Source organism: Saccostrea echinata, unplaced genomic scaffold, assembly GCF_033153115.1.
Source record: "Saccostrea echinata isolate AGI-Se365-2 ecotype Australia unplaced genomic scaffold, CSIRO_AGI_Sech_v1 ptg000062l, whole genome shotgun sequence".
NCBI classification, from domain to species: domain Eukaryota; kingdom Metazoa; phylum Mollusca; class Bivalvia; order Ostreida; family Ostreidae; genus Saccostrea; species Saccostrea echinata.
This window is the reverse complement of record NW_026889811.1, coordinates 6640766-6661139: the sequence shown is the minus strand read 5'-3', so window position 1 is coordinate 6661139 and position 20374 is coordinate 6640766. Positions and strand designations below refer to the sequence as shown.

Genomic DNA, 20374 nt, shown 5'->3' with positions numbered 1-20374 from the left:
CCTCTGATATCTCATCCAATTGGTTTCAAGATAATGAGGTTTGACTGTATAAATATAGTACCGGTATTTCATGCTTATAGCTAAATGACAGGGAGGAACAATTCTGTTATTGTTATAAACCTAATTTGTTATATCCAATAAGTTCATGATATGTTTTAAAACTACAAGAAATGAAAAGACCTTGGTGTTAGTGTTAATTCATTACAACTGTGTTCCTCCACAAGTGTGTTCATTGTAACCATGTTTTACTGTATAATTACATGATGATAATGAGTAGATGCGTAGGTGCCTAAAGAAGGCCTCATTGTGACATAACATTTTTTTGCAATTTTTCATGTAGATATTTGTATTATGAATGGCAAGACCTACAGTCAGGGACAGACATGGTATGATGGATGTGCCAGAGTTTGTGTGTGTGAAGATGGAAAGACAGGCTACTATAGATGCAGCCAGAGGTTTGTGTGACTGTATTAATTAAAAATAAATAATTATTTAGTCTGTGAAACTTCATGACTTCTGAAGAGAAATACCTGTATGTTTATTTAAATGAATTGAAAAACACCATCAAAGTTGCAATTGACAGAGGTAAAATTAAGCTCAAGTGTCATTTAATTATGATTTGATTTATTTGTTTTGCAAGAGGCTTTACTTCAAGATTGTTTTATTCAAGTGGTTCCTTTTCATTTTAAAACAGATGCTTGTGTATTGTGGCATTTCGTATGTAAGATTTACTTTATTTTGAATTTTAAAAATCCCACTTTTTCTCCAGATGTAACACATATGACAGCTTACCGTCAACATGCACGTTGATCCCAGATCCCAATGATCCCACATGTTGCCAGGTACCACGCTGTGCCACACCCACCCCAGGACCAAACCAGCCAGTCACCATCAAGGGACAGCCTGGCTCCTTCACAGGATTTGGAATCACTGAAACCCTGCCCCCCACTCCACCAACCACCAGTAACCCCTTCTTGCCCACTCTACAGCCAACTCCTTCTCCTCAACCAAGCACTCCTCCACCAAATGGTGAGCTGTTATGTCTCATAATTTAACTACAATAGTGTCCAGTGATAAGAGATTTTTCATGCATATACATACATCTATATGTATGAAAGTTACAAAGGTATTTTTACATCTTTTTTACTACTTAATACAAAGATTAGAAGGATAGAATTGCATAGGGGAATTAAAAATATTTTTTGTACTCCTTACAGTTTGCATTTACAATGGTTTGACCTACAAGACAGGAGAAAAATGGCAAGATGGATGCAAGTACACCTGTATATGTGAGGATGGAATGACAGGACGTTACAAGTGTACCGAGAGGTGGGCTACTATGTTTTGGTAGAAGAGAGCTTACATGCTCCTTATGAACAGATTATTCCATTATTTTTCTTCCAGAAAGATATAATTATGAAAACTTTCATAAACATACACAGAAAATTACATATATTAGAGAAATACAGTAAAACATCTTTATAGCAAGGCAAAAAGAATGAACAATTTTGATTCATTAATAATGTAATTCATTATATCCAATAAGTTCATAGTACATTGTAAAACAACAGAGAATGAAAATCAGTTTGCATGAATTCATTATAAGCATGTTTACTGTAACTATGTTTCACTGTGTTATTGATTTTTTTTATTGTGAAGTACTAGTATTCCTATGAAAAAAAGTTATTAATTAGATTGAGCATTCACCCATGCAAGCTCACAGCTGTACAGTATAGGTTTAATTATCAACAGGTGTCCTGCACTTCCCCGACTGTCTCCTGGCTGTACCCTACAGACAGATCCCAATGACTACTGCTGTAAGGTTGCTGTGTGCCGTCAGACCACTACTCCTGCCCCAGGACAACCAACACCACCTCCAACCAAACCACCAAGTATTTACACTGTTTCATTTTCTGATATTTTTTAAATTAAATTCACCTTTTTTAATTTATATGATTTTTTTTTTTTTTAACTTATTTTGTTTTACATTTTTCCTTGATTATTTTGTAGCTTTCTGTGTGTATAAGGGAGTTCCTTACACTCAAGGACAGACTTGGCAGGATGGTTGCTCTACAACATGCCGATGTGATGATGCTGATAACAACCTGTACAACTGCTTTGACAGGTAGAGGACATCTTTCTAGAATATAATCAATAAAAGATCTAAATAACGGTAAGCAGACTTTTAAAAAGTGATGAATGTTTTAATTCCAGAATATTGTTTTAAGAAACTGTAGATCACCTTATTTTTTGTGAAATTTATATAGCTATTGTGTATTTATGAGCGAGACAAATTCTTTGCGAATGATGGTTTCTTTTGTATATAATCCTTAACAATACAAATATATGCAAGAATGAAATTTTCGCAAGCATAAAGTTCTCCCAAATAAAAAGTGATTTATAGTATCTGAAAGTTGTGACTTTGATTTTAGAAATTCCTTGTTCCATAGTGATTCTTTCGTTAGTCCTGAAATTAATTTTCTGAATTTTCTTTCTAGATGTCCACAATATCCTAACTTACCAGCAGGCTGCACCAAGACAACTGACCCCAATGACCCATGCTGTTTGGTTCCAGTGTGTAGCACTCCCAGACCCACACCTTACAACCCATTGTACCCAACAACCACACCACCACCAAACCAGCCTACCACTCCCTATAATCCTTACGTTACACCACTGCCTAAAGGAGAGATTGTGGGATATAATCCTACAACACAGAACCCGTATAACCCATCACCCAAACCAAGTATGTGGCTACATTAAATGATTGAATATTTAATGATTTACCTAGTGTAGGTGAATGGTATGGAAATCTTTTAGGAGTATTAAAGTTAATATTGAATTTTTAAAAGTGTACTAATTTATCCCCTTAAAATTATTTCAGCATACTGTGTGTACAAGGGTAAACAATACACAAATGGACAGACTTGGCAAGATGGATGTGACTACAATTGTGAATGTATTGACCAAGCCACCGGACGCTACAAGTGTACTGAGAGGTAAAGTATAATTACTGAAGGAAAATATATATGCTGTCTGTTTAATTGCAAAGAATCATATCTTAAGAGATTTTCTTGGAAACATCTTCAATGTGTTTTTGAAGGAATAGATAGTTGAGTCCTTGCTCCGGGACCATAAAAATTAGACAAGCTCACTTTTGTTCTCAGTCTCACTTTTTTACTATATACTAATATTCCTTTTTTAATTCCATTTCTAAAGTGCATGAGCTCACCTAAGTTTTAAGGCCCAGAGCCTACAGTGGTTCACAATCTTTAATCAATGTGGGCTTTATTGAATAATAAAGGATGCTTATAAGTAACTATTTCTCTACTATGCATAAAAATGAAAACTGATGAAAAAAAATCCCTAAAATTTCTTTTGTATATTTAAAACATTTAAATCCTTCAGTTAATATGTAATTTAATTTGATTTTACTCCATGATTTATATAATTAATTAATTATATGGAATTTCCAAATAAATGGTTGTTTCAGGACTTAAATTGGTCTCAATAACTGTGTATTTCACAGGTGCCCAACTTTCCCTGTGCAGCCTAGCTGCTTCATGGTGCCAAGCCAATCAGACAACTGCTGTCGTGTACAGTACTGTCCACCACCAACACCTGGCACCACCCCAGTACCCCCAGAACAAACCACCCCAGTGGGTGTTACTCTCTCACCAAACCCAGGCTCCACCTTGGTACCACCACAGCAAATCACCACTGCCCCACTTATTCCCATACCTCGACCAGGAGGTCAGACATTTTACACTCACATTCTGCAGTCTTTCTTTGATATAATTCTACTTTTCTTATCATTGTGAGAAATTATTGTTTAAAAATATTTGATTTCTCTATGGGCTTAATGGAAACAAGTATATAGATATATAACATCCAGGGGAACTATTTAAAAAAATTTTGAAGATATGACTTGATTTGAACTATTAAATCCTACATTTGTACGTACACATTTATTAGTGAATGACTTGCAAATTTACTAGTTTTTTGATGCATGTAAAAAATGCTCTGAGATTTCCACCATGTATAAAAGTGATGTTTACATAATTACATGTTTGTTAACAGAGGTCTGTGTCTACAATGGCAAGACTTACACCCAAGGACAGGCCTGGTATGTTGGCTGTGACCAGAAATGTGTCTGTGATGATGGAAGAACTGGACACTACAGATGCTCCCCAAGGTGATGCATTTATGAACAAAATGTTTTTCCTCTTTTTACATAGCTTTGATTTGCTAGCTTTAGAATATTTCCTAAGCAAAAATATTTCTGCTACTTGAAATCTCTTCTGAATTTATTTTTCTGGTGAAAAAATTCCATCAGTTTCAAAATTTTGATCCAAGCTGGATGTGTATTATATTACCAAGTATTATATTACATCACAGCTGTAACTATCTCATTATTTGTTTTTTATTAAATCTTCTATAAAAGAATTTGAAATTTTCTTTTTTGTATCCAACATTATTTGATAATCATTTTTCCCCCCTTTATAAGATGTCCTCAATATCAAGCTGGCTCTCAGTGCACTATGGTGCCTGACCCCCAGGATCCTCAGTGTTGTAAGGTGCCTCAGTGTCCCCAGGGTAACACTGTACCCCCAGTCATCATAGGAACACAGTCCCCCACTCCTGCTCAGACTACTCCTTTCAGGATCGTTGTCAATCCCAATGGAGCTATTATCTTTGGTACTCCTGCACCAACAACACCTGTTCCTCGTATGTCAATCTTTGTTGTTTATTTTCAAAACATTCATAAAAAATCAAAATATGATTACTGCAATTTAATTTTTAAAGGTCATTTTAAAACAATATATTTTTCAATTTTATAGGAATTTATTTGATTAAAATATAAAAATAAAATATGTATAATTCTTTCCAGATGAATTAAAATGTATACAAAATGCTTACCATGCAGGGTCAGGCAGCCTGTCATATTGTGTTTTCTCTCAGTGATTAAAACAATGCAATAATTACAGATATGTGTGTATACAAAGGACAGATGTACCAACAGGGCCAGAAATGGCAAGATGGTTGTGACTATGTGTGCGAGTGTGTAGACTCTACAACTGGCCGCTACCTGTGCACAGAGAGGTCAGATTATATGCGTGCTGTGTCTCAGCAATTTTAATGAAATTCTTGTAATTTTTATATTTGACATTGACCAACCTCACCCATAAGAAGTAGTTGTGAAAAAAAGAGAACAACATTGGTCTATAGTTGACATATAATCTTAAAGTATCATAAATATTTTTACTAGCCAAAGCTACTAATCTGAATTGACTAGGATAGAGCATCACATGAAATGAAGTGAAATTTAAGTTTCAAATCCATGTCTCACATTTTGTCATATAAGGGTGTCTATAAATTTTAGAGTTCTTAAATTTTTTTTGCAATTAGATGTCCCAACCAGAACCAGATTCCATTGACCTGCAAACTGAAGTACAACCCAGACGACCCATGCTGTCCTCTACCTGACTGCCCTGCCATTATTGCCCCTACTGCTGGACCAGGCTCCACTCTGGCCCCCACCGCTCACCCACCACCACAACCAGGTATATGAAGAGGAAGAATCTCTGCTTTTATTCACCGTATATTCTTTGGAAATGGCTTTTTGCAGCCAATTTAGCAGAAACTTGGTAAAAAGATGGCCATTTTTTGTTGTAGCCTTCTGTGTGTACAATGGTGTGCCATATAAACAAGGAGAAAGCTGGAAGGTTGGTTGTGAGAAGATCTGTAGATGTGATGATGCTATGAATGGCCAGATCAACTGTGATGAAAGGTTTGTGTCAGATGTAGAAAGAGGAATTTACATGTTTTTCATAATAAACATTTACTTTAAGCTTAGATATTAAGGATACATGATTGAGTTTTTCAACTTCCTTGTTACTTTCTTTCAAATATATTGAGACATAAAGAGAGTCTAGACATTTCCATTATTTCATCACAACTGTTTTTAAAAAAATTTCTATGATTTTCCTAGATGTCCAAGTTATCCACCACCAAAACCAGGATGCCGATTGGTCACTGATCCAAATGACCAGTGTTGCCAGGCCCCTATCTGCATTGATGTCAACTCCACAAACCCCTTCACAGTGGTCACTGGAAACAAGGGAACCTTCACTGGAACACCCCAACAGCCTGCCACTGGACAACCAAGCATTCCTCAGATTTATGGCAAAAGTTAGTGTCCCTGCAAGAAGCAACAGAACCAACAGCTAATTGACATACATATTTACTCCTTTAGAATTTTTATCCCGGTGTTGAAATTCAAATTTATCATATTTTTCCCAAGTTTTAGACTGACTACAGTTGATTGATTAATCAAGAAATTAATAGGTCCAAAGAAACTGGTATCTTGCAGTTTTTGTCCTGTGGGCCTCTTGAACAGACTTTGAGATAAATATTGACCTCTGTGTTACAGTGATGTGTGTGTATCAGGGCAAGGCTTATTCACAAGGACAGAAATGGGAGGATGGATGCCAGTTCCAGTGTGAGTGTATTGATCAACAGAATGGACGATACAAGTGTACTGAAAGGTAGGCATTTCAAATCTTTGTATCTCTTTTACAAATTTCTAAGGACTATATGTACATTATTTTATGTCAGACATAAAGTTATAATCATGAGTTGGCTCAGTGACTGACTATTAAAGATTTTTTTTCTTCCCATTTGTTTCTATACAGGTGTGCAAGACACCCACAAGTTCCATCATACTGCACCATGACACAAGATCCAAATGATGCATGCTGTCAGACAGTGTACTGTCCCATCCAACCAACTGCTGCCCCCACAAAACCAGGACAGGTCACACCTGGTCCAGGCATGCCAAACCCTTACACAGCTCCTCCACCTCTGGGTAAGTGAGTTTTCTTGGAGAGGGGGGGGGGGGGTGTTGAGATTCCTTTCATTTTTATAGCCATGTTCTTTTTAATTGATTTTCTTCAAGAACATAAGAAGATGTCAGATAAATTACTGTGATATATTTTGATATTATTCTCTGCATGTTGATTATGTTAACTCTTCTTTCCCATAGCAGGCATGTGTCATGACTGAATTATCAATCTTTTCAATGTTTTATGATAAACAGAAGTCTGTGTGTACAATGGACAATCCTACAGGCAGGGACAGGAATGGTTTGATGGTTGTGATAAGAAGTGTATCTGTGTAGATGGCAAGACTGGTTACTACAGCTGTCAACAGAGGTACACCATTACTACCAAAATCTGACGTGTAGACATGTAAAATATATTTTCAATTAATCTTGGAAAATGTACAGATCATCTCGTGACCACAATTTCAATGCGGTAGCTGTCTTATTTTTATAACACTTCTACAAAACCTAATCTTTAAGTTACTACAAGAGGATTAAATATTTTTTCTAAAATACAAATTCCTATTGATTTTTTCTATACAGATGTAATGTGTACCCACGTGTACCATCAGGCTGCACGCTGGTTCCCGATCCCAATGACCCAACGTGTTGTAAAGCTCCCAGCTGTCCTGTTGTCCAGCCTGGAGCCACCCCGACACCCGGTGTGATCAAACCCCTCCAACCAGCCTATGGAACTATCACTGGAAATGGCACACCACCACCAGAACCGGTGCCAACCATTATGGTCAATGGTAAACCACAGCCAGCTACTGGTGGATCCAATGCTACTCCAACTCCAAGGAAAGGTAAAAAAAGAGTTGTAGCAGTTTAACATGAACCTGGGCTTTTGGCAGTCAGCTGAACTTCTCTTAATAATAAAATTTTGGTCAATTTCCCCTACTTAGAATTCAAATCAGCAATCCACATTAATGCTTCTTCACTGCTTTAAGTTTGTATAGTCTGAAACCAAAAGAATGTAACAGTATACACAGATTTGATTACACTTTTGGTTATTTTCCAGAATTTTTCAATGTGAATTTTAATTTGAAGGAAAATTACCTGATTGATAAAGTGAAATCATTAATGCAATGAGATAGTATTTGTTTTACAGGATGCTTCTACAAGAACACTATTTACAAGAAGGGAGCTAGGTGGCAAGATGGCTGTGAATACATCTGTGAATGTATGGATGATATGACTGGTCGTTACAGATGCACAGAAAGGTAAAAGAATAAATCAAAACTCTCAAGAATTGAGTTTAATTTACATTTCATAATTGAATGAACTTTAATCCTTTCTTATCCAAATTCACGATTTTTTTACTCCTTGCTTAGTCCTTTGAACTATTGTCATTTGAAATCTTTCAGATGCCAGAAATTCCCCAATCTGCCTAACTACTGTGTACTGGTACAAGATCAGAATGACCAGTGCTGTGGAGTCCCATACTGTGGTAACCCCAAGAACCCCACACCTCTGGCTAACATCCCCACACAGTACCAGACCATGCCCCCCACCACACCTGTGTATGTCAACCCCAATCAGCCAGGACCTTACACTGGTACCAAGCCACCCACTCAGACTAACGGTGAGAAAATGATTCATTGTGTTTGATAAGCAGGATGATATGAATTAGAATAAACTGCAGAGCATTGCTGTGAAAAAACTCCATTAAATGTCAATAACAGTAGCTCATTTCAGCAAATGTTGAGATAAATGATATTTATTTGGTTCTCTGACTCTGTATCATTTATTATTCTGTGGAAACTAGACATTGTTTCACTGCAAGTAATGAGTAGAACTGTTTTCAGGATACTGTGTATATAAGGGTGTGTACTACAGACAAGGACAAACATGGCAAGATGGCTGTGACAAGCTCTGCACATGTGACGATGTCAACAACAATCTCTACAGTTGTAGAGCCAGGTCAGTTTGCTTATAAGAATTCCAATTCTTTATCTAACTTTACTGTGCATTTAGAAATGTTGGAACAATTGAATTTAGCAAGGTTTATCAGTGATAGATAGAGTATAATTGAAAAATCTAGCAATTTTTTGTCAATATATTGAATATTAGAACTGTTATCAGTGTTATGTTGATAAGGGACTTAACTCTTAAAGAGTTATTAAGGCTCTACATGACAGCTTTCCACAAATATAGACTAATTTCGAAGTTTATGACTTACACCAATATAAGATTTTAATATTTTGAGTTCAAATTTGAAAGATAGCAAATGTTTTTTATATTATGAAACTTATATTGGAGAGAAAGTAAAGAAATTACATAATTTTTTAACAGATGTCCACAGTTCAACCAGATCCCAGACAATTGCCAATTGGTTGCAGATAAGAACGATCCTTGCTGTGTGGTTCCAGAGTGCAATCCTCAGCCTTCTTACCCCCCTGGTTATACAGGAGCCACCACACCTATGCCTGTATACTATGCCACTCCCGTTGTGAATCCAGGTTTTGGTGGCCAGAGCAATGTAGGACCTAACAATCCACTCAGTACTTTGATTAATGGCACAAGTGGTAGGTTTCTTTCTAATTATTCAACATTTTTGTTTTACACTGCCAATAATCTTTTGCAGAAAAATTCTTTCTGTAACTGTTATGTGAATATATAAATTTTAGGGATGGCAATCGAATGCAGAACTGCCAATCGGTTAACTGCAAGACGTTCCGACCGATTAATCGTTTAATCATATCAAAAATTCTCTGCATATTTCATCATTTTAAGCTCTCCTAAAATAAACAAGGCTAAGAAGTAAACTTGTTACATGTAGAAATATTATGTTTATATTTTATCAGAACACTATTTATATTTAACTTCAATTTAAAAAGGAAAGAAAAAAAAGAAAAATAAAGGAACTCAAAAGACATGCAAGTCTCAGATACATTTAAAAAATTCAGAAGAGATATTACACGAGCTCATTCTGTACTGTCACAATAATCAAAATGAAGTCTAAACTCTTGCTTAATTTACAATGTTTGTTTTATAATATGATTTGATAGGTAATTATAACAGATCGAAGAGGTAAGATACACATTATAATCAGTTCCCGCTGCTGATCAATCATTTAATTAAAATCATTAAGGAAACGCAGGGCTGGCTGGGTAATGGCATGGTTTTTAAACAACAATTAACATCTCGAAAAGTGACCAATTACCCCAACGATGTCAATCTGGAGAACCTTAAGTATCTCCAAATCCCCTTAAATTGAAAGTCAAAAATGCAAACATTTCAGCTATTTTTATTTGTGTTCTTTTTAAATTGAAATTTTAGGAAATTGTTTTCAAATTTACACAAATTTTATTTTTTTTTTCCGACTAACCGATTACAGATTTTCTAACCGATTACTATCATTCCGAGTAACCGGTTAACCGATTAGAAATTGCCATCCCGAATAAATTTAGAATTCACGTACATTGATTGGAATATGTTCTTCTCTTATAATTAAAGATTTTAATTCACAAGTGAAGAATAAACATTTTATAGATAGGCTTTGCAGTGATGAGAGTGAATATATGTATAGTAACAATACTTTTTTTTAATTAACAGGTGTTTGTGTGTACAAGGGCAAGGTATACCAACAGAACCAGAAATGGCAAGATGGTTGCAAGCTCACATGTCAGTGCTTGGATGCTCTTAGAGGACAGTACAAGTGTACTTACACGTAAGTAATTGTTTTCGACTTTGTAACCTCTCAGGGATGCCTTGTGTGCAGATCTTAGAAATAATTGTACATGAATGCAAATGCTTTCTGTGCTGTATTTTCTACTAACCTCATTACTTGATCCCTTCTCTATCAGCTACCATCGTAATTTGAAAAATCCTTCCTAAAAACTATTGCCCCAAAAGCTTTTTCAATTGATGCTGAACTGATTTTTTTAATTATTCCAGATGTCCACAATACTACAATCTGCCTTGGTACTGCACCTATGAACAGGATCCCAACAACGCCTGCTGTCAGAGAGCCAAATGTGATGAGAGTAAGACAACACCCAAACCACAACCAGTTACCACTCCTAAACCAGTGGTTATCACTTACCCAACAGTACCACAGGGAACCACCAGACCTCCAGGTAAAAACTTTCTTATCGATTACCAGAAATTCACCCTAGTGGCAAATAATTTATTTAATTTGGTCTCATAGACAGCAAATTAATTTAGTTGATGAAATACCTCAGATAAATGGGTTTTTTTCTTGATATCAGATGGACTATTTCAATTTGTTTGTTTCAGATATGTGTCGATACACCGACAACACAGTGCATGTACAAGGTGCTACTTGGGATGATGGCTGCAATTACAGATGTGTTTGTGTTGATGCCAAGATTAACAACTACAGATGTGATGCCAGGTAAATCTATCTCCTTGTATCTTTGATTGGTTGATCTGGTGTAAAATATTGGTTAAACTTTGAGAGAATTGTGTTACATTCATTGGATATAGCAGTTGAAAGAGCTCTAATCATTCATCCTGTTTTTATTGCTATGAGAACAATATGTTTGCAGATTTTCATTGTGAATTAAAATTAAAAAAAAAAAAATGAAATACATATTTATAATGTAAATAATGACACTTCAAATATTTTAAATGAACAGATGTCGGGTGTATTCTGGTCTTCCATCATACTGTACCCTTCAAAACGATCCTGCAGACACTTGCTGCAAAGTTCCAAAATGCCAGAGTGGACCAATCAGCTACCAGCCAGTGTACAATAACATGGGCGGATCCTCCACTCCAGCTCCCAATGCATTCAATGTTGTCCCCATCGGATCCCACAACACTATTTATGGTTCCAATGAGATCAAACCAGGTGACCTCAATCCATTCACATCAATGGGAGGTAAGATTTGCTTTTATGCCTGACTAATTGAAAACAGAAATTGAGGAATGATGATATTGTAAAATATTCTTGTATTATGGGAGGAAAGAACATGTATTCAAAATTCACAAGACGCAAGGATATGGTATATAAATCCTTCTTTGCATGGGCAAAGGATTTTGAAATATGTGTTTGAAATTAAATTGAAGTTGTGAGTTTAAACTTAAAAAAAAAATGATGTGTCCATTTCCCTACAAGTATTTGAATTAGATATATATGTGATGTTGACCAGAGATGTTGTATTCTTTCTATTAGGCTACCAAGCTTGTATCTACAAGGGAACAGAACACAAACAGGGTGAATCCTGGCAGGATGGCTGTAACTATGTGTGTACATGTGTCAATGCCCAGAAGGGAGAATACAAATGTGTATCCAAGTAAGCTTTATTTACTTACATTTAATTTCCTCCCCATTTTAAGTTTAAAACCATTTGAAACTAAAATATACTGTAAAAGTAATTTCTACCCGCGGATTGAACAGAAATTGTGATTCCGCAGAATTTTGACCCCTGGAAAAAATACATTTACAGTAATCAAACGACGTACATTGCCATTTTTATATTAGAAAATCAAGTGAAAGAAATTGAAGTTTATTTTATATTAAGGAAAAGTAACTCCTAGCAGTGTTATAGATAAATTATTTCTGACTGAAAATTTCAAATGCTTACTGTGTGCTTGTACTTGATGAAGACAATGGGTAACTATCACTTGATGTTCCAATAGTCTTTCAGAATTTGTTTTTGGGAAACTGATATTTTGACAACAATGGATTTCACTTTTATCATAATTTGTGAAACACTTGATTGATACTTAGAGGGTGACATATACATTTAAGCAACAGTATATTGATATTAAGTACATCATTGCAGGTGTCCAATTTATCCACCCAACCTCCCCACATACTGCAGAAAGGTAGCAATTCCTGGACAGTGTTGTCCTAAACTTAGCTGTGACATTCCGGGAACCAATGGCTCCTACATACCACCAAATGAAGTACAGGTTTGTCTTTTGCTGAAATATCAATCTGTTTGGATACAAATTTGTGAATTGTCATATTTGAAGTACATGTAGTTCTGAGACAAACCTAACCCATTTAATCTATCACTGGGTTATATTGTGGAATATGAGTAAAATATTTAAGGAAGAATCCAGAAAAAGCACATACAGTAAGCAAGATTTTTGTTCATGCATTTATATTTAATGAAATGTTTCTAATTTTATGACAGATCACTCCTGCTCCAACATTGCCTGGAGGAATTGCCATCACCCCTGCCCCAGGAGGACTCTCAGGTCAGACATTCTACACCATGCCAACCAACCCCCCACAGAACACAGTAACAGCCTTCCCAGGACAGGGATTCCCCATCTCTCAGAGTCAGATCACCAGCATCAGAGGTAAGCAAGCCCACAAATATTACTGAGGGAATTCCCAATCTCTCAGAGTCAGATCTCCAACATCAAAGGTAAGCAAGCTCACAAGTACTGGTACTACTGAGGGGATTCCCCATCTCTCAGAGTCAGATCACCAGCATCAGAGGTAAGCAAGCTCACAAGTACTACTGAGGGAATTCCCAATCTCTCAGAGTCAGATCTCCAACATCAAAGGTAAGCAAGCTCACAAGTACTGGTACTACTGAGGGGATTCCCCATCTCTCAGAGTCAAATCACCAGCATCAGAGGTAAGCAAGCTCACAAGTACTACTGAGGGAATTCCCAATCTCTCAGAGTCAGATCTCCAACATCAAAGGTAAGCAAGCTCACAAGTACTGGTACTACTGAGGGAATTCCCAATCTCTCAGAGTCAGATCACCAGCATCAGAGGTAAGCAAGCCCACAAATACTACTGAGGGAATTCCCAATCTCGCAGAGTCAGATCTCCAGCAGTACTGACTCTGAGAGATTGAAGTTCCCTCAGTAGTACTTGTGAGCTTGCTTACCTCTGAGGTAAGCAAGCTCACAAATATTCAATCTCTCAGAGTCAGATCTCCTGCATCAGAGCTAAGCAAGTTCACAAGTTACTGAAATGACTAGTTCTATTAGAGAGTGTAGTGGGTAGATTTAATCTACAGTTGAACTTCAGTGTCTCGAACACGGATATCTCGAATACCATGGGTATGTCAAAGTGAATGGAAAGTCCTAAACACATATTTCTTAAGTATTTTACCCTCGATATCTCGAACCCTCGGATATCTCAAAGCTTTTTCTCGGTCCCATTGAGTTCAAGATAATGAGGTTTGAGTGTATTATGAAAAAGATGTATTTTTGCAAGATTTTTGGCACGTCTCTTGTATAATTGATTTTATCTTTAATAGATCAGTGTATTTTCCCATCCAAGAATGGTCGTCAGTATCTCATCTATAATGAAGGAGAACAGTGGAATGATGGTTGTGATTACACATGTACTTGTAAGGATGGAGCCTCCGGTTACTATGAATGCATCTCATCGTAAGTCTTTGTAGTAGAGCAATCTGAGGTGAACATTATGCTTGAAATTTAATTAAGTATTCTTTGGTACTAATGTCTTTGGGGATTAGGCTAAATTAGTCCAGAAGTGTCCGTAAAAAATCATCATAAAGTTAGATGTTAACTGTTAGTGCATAAAATGAATATTTTGCAATTTTTCTATGCATCAAACACTTTTTGTGTAGTTGCCCAACCTACAATAACTTGGAGTCTAGCCGATGCTACATGGTACGTGTAGATGGCAAGTGCTGTTCAGAACCTAGATGTACCCTGGCCAACGGACAGGTTGTAGATCCTACCAAAGTCCAGACTTCATTCCCCATTGTGCCATCACTGAGTGGAGGCTATGTCAATTTCAGACCCGATACAAACTATGCTCAGATGGGATCTGGAGGCTATTCCAACATCAGTGGAAGCAGAAATGGTACTGAATTCTATTCACTACAGAGCTTTTATTATACAGAGTACTACTGAAAATGAAATTTAGTTTGAACCACTTTCAACACCTTACACAATAATGTGTTTAGAAATGGTTAAAAGTTTAACTATAGAGCTCGGGGCACATTTAAGTCTTGCATCTCATGAATCAGCCATAGATGCACCACATATGTATATCTATTGATGCTTTTTCTCTCTTTTTCATGCAGTCTGTATTTACAAGGGACAGCAGTATCAGCAGGGCACATCTTGGAGTGATGGATGTGACTTTGACTGTAGATGTGACGATGCAACCAGTGGACAATTCTCTTGCACACCTCGGTAGCTTTTAAATTTTAAGTTGGCAGATATTTCAATTCAAAGCAAGCTTTTCAAATTTGGGGGCTTTATGTAAAAAAAGTTTTTAATTAGGTATTTCAGGAGAAAAATGATTTCTATTTGGATGTAAACAAGTGAAAATGAACAATTTGGGAAAATAAAATGAATAGACAGTTGTGATTTTTTTTTCTTAAATTGGCTTTTTCAAAAAGACTTTCAGCCTATGAATATTTAGTGTCATTTTACTAGATGCCCAGTATACACTGAACTTCCATCTTTCTGCACTTTGGATACTGTGCCAGGAGACTGCTGCAAGAAACTGAACTGTCCTCATGTGGTTCCAATTGGTTCCACCACCACACCCAAACCCACCAAACCATCATGTGAGTGGTGTAAAGACACCCTATCCACCTGCGACTCTTACGGACACCAGGCCTGTGTTGCTCCATATATTCCATGGGCAAAGAGAAACTGTCCCAACTATTGCAACTTGTGTGGTATGTTCTAATCTGCACTTAATTTACGTCTCAATTTTCTGAAATTTGAAATCTCTCATATAGGTACATATTTTACAGTCATGTATCTGTGTGACTATCATACAGTATGTCATTGTTTTTGAGATGACAATGGTATAATCTTGAGGGGTTATGGGATTTTTGTCGTATTATAGAATATGATTGTAACCACACTCCACCCACCACCACACCACCACCTGCTGGCTGCCGTGACAAGTTGGACAACTGTGCCGATTTCGGCAAGGAATCTTGTGGTGGATTGTTTGAGCCATGGGCAAGAGAAAACTGTCAACTCTTCTGCAACTACTGTAAGTTGAAAATAATCAGATTTAAACTTAATACACCCTCAGCTACGACATTTGAGAGTTGTAATTATTCTGTTCATACTCTGCTAATTAATGTATATTTCTGTTGTGGTATACCTAATCAAAAAAACAAAAAAACAAAAAAAAACTTGAAAGTCAATTTGATATTGGGATAATTATTTATCAAGTGCTTAATAACCAAATTTTGAATTCAAATCATAATGGACTATTTTGTTTTTGCCACATGAAGGTGACTCAGCTACAACAGTGGCTGTCTGTCATGACGAGTCCCCAGAAGTGTGTGCTCAGATGGATGTCAGTATCTGTACTTCAATAGCATACTCTCAGTGGGCCCAGAGGAATTGCAGGAAGACTTGTAATATGTGCTCTGGTGATACAGGAATGACCACAGCGGCACGTACGTATTACCTACGTAAAAATGGTGAAATACTGTGAAAATTAAACACCTTGCTATTTGGATTTTTTTATATATTTTAGAATGTGCAAATAGTTCCTTGCAATATGTTTTTTTTAAAATTCAACTGCAAAATACATTAAATACATGTAATTGCCATTGAGAGTATATGATTGGCAGAGGGTATATTGTTTCAGATAGGTTTCATAAAGCTATGAAATTTACAATTTAGTGTTTCTTGGAATTTAAATTCCCCTTTAATACAACAATTAAATCATATCTAAGTTCTGCTTACTTCAATTTATATGTGAATATAAAATCTTTGATTTTGTAGCAAAGTCTTGTAGTTACGCTGATGGTGTAACTCATGCACATGGTACATGGTGGCAAGATGGCTGCAGTGCTGATGCCAAAAACTGTTCATGCGATAATGGTGTTGCGAAGTGCTTGAGACTGTAAGTTTATCTCTTGAGTTCTTTTGGAAGGCTGTTTGGGCTTATTTATTGCTTTTGTTGTTATATATGGAAGAAAAAAATATTTGCACACAAATGTAAGATAAAAGATCTTCCCCATTTTACCCCCCCCCCCAAAAAAACAAAAAAAAAACAAACTTGTATTACAGTATATTGCACTTGCATGAATATTGGAAGTAATTATTGAATTATAAAATTGTAGGTTATTGGCTAATTACATTAGAACAAATTGATTTTCAATGGGCAATTGCAAAAATGTCCTTTGACCAAGAACCTTTTCAAACTTGATTTCATTTCTCTACCTACAATAATTTGTTGGACAGTATTATTGCCATTCTAGTAACTGGTGTGAACACTTGAGAAATTTTTTTAAATGCATATAACACATGTTTGGATAGTTTGAACTTTTAATTGATATGATGAGACACATTATGATAAACCAAGGGGACAGTATACGCATTTAGAATAAGTGGTGTAATAAACTTTTATATAGTGATATATCACACAAGAAACTGTGATGATAAAATAGTGACCATTTTGCTTAATGCTTGCTTTAATGCTACAGCATTGAACAAATTAACCAATGGCCTGTAAAAATTTGATTCCTCTATACTCGACATTTTGAAAACATGAAAAAGAGTTCCACAAAAATCGGTTTATTTTCTGGGTGTTGATTGATGATGCTTTTTCGGCTTGACTGCTTCATCGGTGAATGGTTGTTGCAGAAGATTGTGCTTCAAAGATAAGTCATCTGTTTTACTGTCATTATTTCATGTCATGTTTATCTAGTATGTAATAAATCTGTGACAATTTCATGAAAATAATGATACCCTGCACTAAGTTTTGAGTATGTGAACTTTTGTTACAGATGTCCAAATTATACCAATTTGCCTGTGGGATGGCGATTAGTGGAGAAACCTGGAGTGTGCTGTCCTATTGTGGACGTTGTTGTGATAACCCAAGGTACAAAATATAAATTTTTTTCTAGTCTTTCATATGAAATTATGTGTACTGTATGTCAACAATCATTCAAATGAGTATGACATTTTTTATACCCCCTGCTTAAAAAATGGGGGGTACATAGTGATGGGGGTGTCCGTCGGTACCTCCTTCGGTCTGTATGTCGGTAACACTTTGGGGTAGCCATCTCTTATCTGCAACTCCTCTTATACCACTGAAAGTAATTTAATGAAACTTTCACCAAATCTTCATTACATAGTGTCATTGTGCATCTTCTATTTTACATTTTGATCTGACAGATATTTGGGGTTCCCATAGCAAAACATGGACACTGCCATTCTTTTTATAATATTGGGGGTACCCAAATCTTACCCACAACTCTCCCTATACCACGGAATAAATTTTAATGAGACTTTCACAGAATCTTTATTACATAGTACCATTGTGCACCTCCTTTTTATGTTCTGATTGGCCAGATGTTTTGGGGTTTCTTACAGCAAAAAATGGACTTTGCCATTTTACTCATGTGGGAGCTGGGGGTTGGGGTGGAGTTATCATTTTGTGGGCTCAGTGCTCACAGTACCTCTAGTTTATATTATTGTTTGTAAAGAACTTTAAGCTGGGCTTCCATGCTGGGGGGGGGGGGGGGGGAAGAGTTGCATAGTTACTTTAGAAGCAGAAATGTTCAAAGGCAGTTAAATTTTGCTCATTTGAAGGAAGATTCAACAAAGTTAAATCGTAGAAAAAAATTTTCCAACAATAATGTTCAGTTTTCATTATATGAATTAGAAAACCACAGTATTAAAGTTACCATGAGGTCACTTCAATGTGGTTATAAAACCATGCAATTTTAACATCACAAGTGTATACAGTATATTGAAACCCAAGAACTTCATGTCAGATTTTAAATCTAAATTTTTAAGTTGTTCATTTATAATAAGTACTTCAAATCTCTGTTTTTAACAGATGTTTGTCAGTACAAAGGTTCAGCATACAGACAAGATGCAACTTGGAGTGATGGTTGTAAACTTTCTTGTGTGTGTACGGATGCAAAGAATGGATTTTATCAGTGTAAAGAAAAGTAAGTTGCAAGAAAAAATAATTTGTCATGCAGCACATGTTACAAGCGAGAGCTGTTTTACAAGAATATTTGGTCAATTTCTAAACAACCAAAAATAGATACAAAATTGTAATAAAATTATGTCAAAATTTACATATTACTAGAAAGTTGTAAAGCGGTAGAATCTAAATTTACTGTATAGGTAAAAGGACTAATCTTACTGGACTTTTTAGAGATTGTTTTGGGGATAGGAGTTAATAAGTTTGTGTTGAATATTCTGTAGATGCCCAGCTCTGGTATTCCCACCAGGATACGATTGTCATTGGGAGGATCCAGCTCCTGGCAAATGCTGTCGTCAGCCCAAGTGTCCTCCTCCTGTTGTTATATCTGGATATCCACAAGACTGATTCTATAAATTAACTATTATCATGTTGTTTACAAATCTGTTGACATTTTGTGATAGATAATAAAGTTTTTAAAAAGTTGCCGATTCTTCTTGTTTTTCATTTTCACTCTAGCTGCTACATTGTATAGTGCTGATGCACTCACTTCTACATACTATTAGATGTAAATTTTAGCATCCATACATTTTATGTTAGTACTGGGTAATAATTCCTGATTTTTGTGGCAAAATGATTAGGCCATCTTTAAAAAATTGATTGGTTGCCCTCTCCCAACGGATTGAATGAAAACGGCCCGACTCAAAACTTTTTTTAACCTCCAGGAAACAATTATTTTTTTTTATTCATTCCGAAGTTTTCTCATCCCATTAATAGAAATATTCTTCCCCCTACCTACCAACCAAATTTTTTATCCTGGGTCGGGAGAGGGCAAGCAAAAATTTTTTTAAAGATGGCCTTAAACTCTGATTTTAGGTGTCCTTCATTTGAAAATTTACCAAGTGGTTGGAAGATTGAACAGGTTCCTGGCCAATGTTGTCCTATTGTCAAATTGCAACCACACAGTGAGTTTATGAAAGGATTCTTTGTTAATTATTAAAGCATTACATTGTCTTGATTGCTATTATTTATACAGAAATAATGACGAGGCAATAATTTCATACAATATAAATCTGCCAAATCAAAGAAATTTTCATTAAAATTTTCAAATTGTTTCATTTTTCCTATGTCATTTAAAGCTAAATCATCTAATTATTCTCATGCATTAATTTACAGACTCTTGTTACTACAATGGAGTGGCCTATGGACAGGATCAGACATGGAGTGAAGGCTGCAAACTGACCTGTAAATGTACTGATGCTCAACGTGGATTCTACCAGTGCAATGAATTGTAAGTAAATCTTGTTTTCTTTATGCAAGATGCATTTTTTCCACAATTGTATGTAATAATGTTCTGTTTGCTGACTGACACTGTACAAAACTATTACAGTAAAACACGATTATATTGAACACGCTTATAATGAATTCACACTTACAGTAAAGTGATTTTTATTTCCCGTGTTTTTAACACATCTGAACTTAACAGATATAATGAATTATGTATATAATGAATCAAATTGAAAATTGTTCATCTCTGGCTCTTCTCTATAAGGGTGTTTTGCCCTACTATTAAACAATATACCTGCTCTCATGACAGACATTTTTGACTCACCTTTTAACATACAGTGTATATTTCTTTTTTTTTAAACTCTAAACAG

The 20374-nt window shown here is 35.9% G+C and overlaps 1 protein-coding gene across 1 annotated transcript in view; it reads left to right on the top strand.

Annotated features, from left to right (window-relative positions):
- Window positions 1-19202, top strand: part of LOC133175500 (uncharacterized) — a 39999-nt gene extending 20797 nt beyond the window's left edge. Inside the window, exons 36-74 of the mRNA XM_061310614.1 lie at window positions 341-455; window positions 770-1029; window positions 1218-1329; window positions 1753-1892; window positions 2011-2125; window positions 2499-2746; window positions 2885-2999; window positions 3530-3753; window positions 4081-4195; window positions 4508-4728; window positions 4989-5103; window positions 5410-5564; window positions 5677-5791; window positions 5993-6192; window positions 6434-6548; window positions 6696-6868; window positions 7100-7214; window positions 7427-7689; window positions 7995-8106; window positions 8251-8468; window positions 8692-8806; window positions 9179-9411; window positions 10442-10556; window positions 10784-10965; window positions 11126-11243; window positions 11488-11732; window positions 12027-12147; window positions 12640-12769; window positions 12997-13165; window positions 14083-14215; window positions 14419-14657; window positions 14881-14992; window positions 15239-15486; window positions 15660-15812; window positions 16060-16227; window positions 16559-16679; window positions 17566-17660; window positions 18624-18738; window positions 19001-19202. Of these exons, the coding sequence (XP_061166598.1) occupies window positions 341-455; window positions 770-1029; window positions 1218-1329; window positions 1753-1892; window positions 2011-2125; window positions 2499-2746; window positions 2885-2999; window positions 3530-3753; window positions 4081-4195; window positions 4508-4728; window positions 4989-5103; window positions 5410-5564; window positions 5677-5791; window positions 5993-6192; window positions 6434-6548; window positions 6696-6868; window positions 7100-7214; window positions 7427-7689; window positions 7995-8106; window positions 8251-8468; window positions 8692-8806; window positions 9179-9411; window positions 10442-10556; window positions 10784-10965; window positions 11126-11243; window positions 11488-11732; window positions 12027-12147; window positions 12640-12769; window positions 12997-13165; window positions 14083-14215; window positions 14419-14657; window positions 14881-14992; window positions 15239-15486; window positions 15660-15812; window positions 16060-16227; window positions 16559-16679; window positions 17566-17660; window positions 18624-18738; window positions 19001-19124 (6182 nt within the window). The 3' untranslated portion in view covers window positions 19125-19202. The remainder of the gene's footprint in view (window positions 1-340; window positions 456-769; window positions 1030-1217; window positions 1330-1752; window positions 1893-2010; window positions 2126-2498; window positions 2747-2884; window positions 3000-3529; window positions 3754-4080; window positions 4196-4507; window positions 4729-4988; window positions 5104-5409; window positions 5565-5676; window positions 5792-5992; window positions 6193-6433; window positions 6549-6695; window positions 6869-7099; window positions 7215-7426; window positions 7690-7994; window positions 8107-8250; window positions 8469-8691; window positions 8807-9178; window positions 9412-10441; window positions 10557-10783; window positions 10966-11125; window positions 11244-11487; window positions 11733-12026; window positions 12148-12639; window positions 12770-12996; window positions 13166-14082; window positions 14216-14418; window positions 14658-14880; window positions 14993-15238; window positions 15487-15659; window positions 15813-16059; window positions 16228-16558; window positions 16680-17565; window positions 17661-18623; window positions 18739-19000) is intronic.
- The last annotated feature ends 1172 nt before the right edge of the window (window positions 19203-20374 follow it).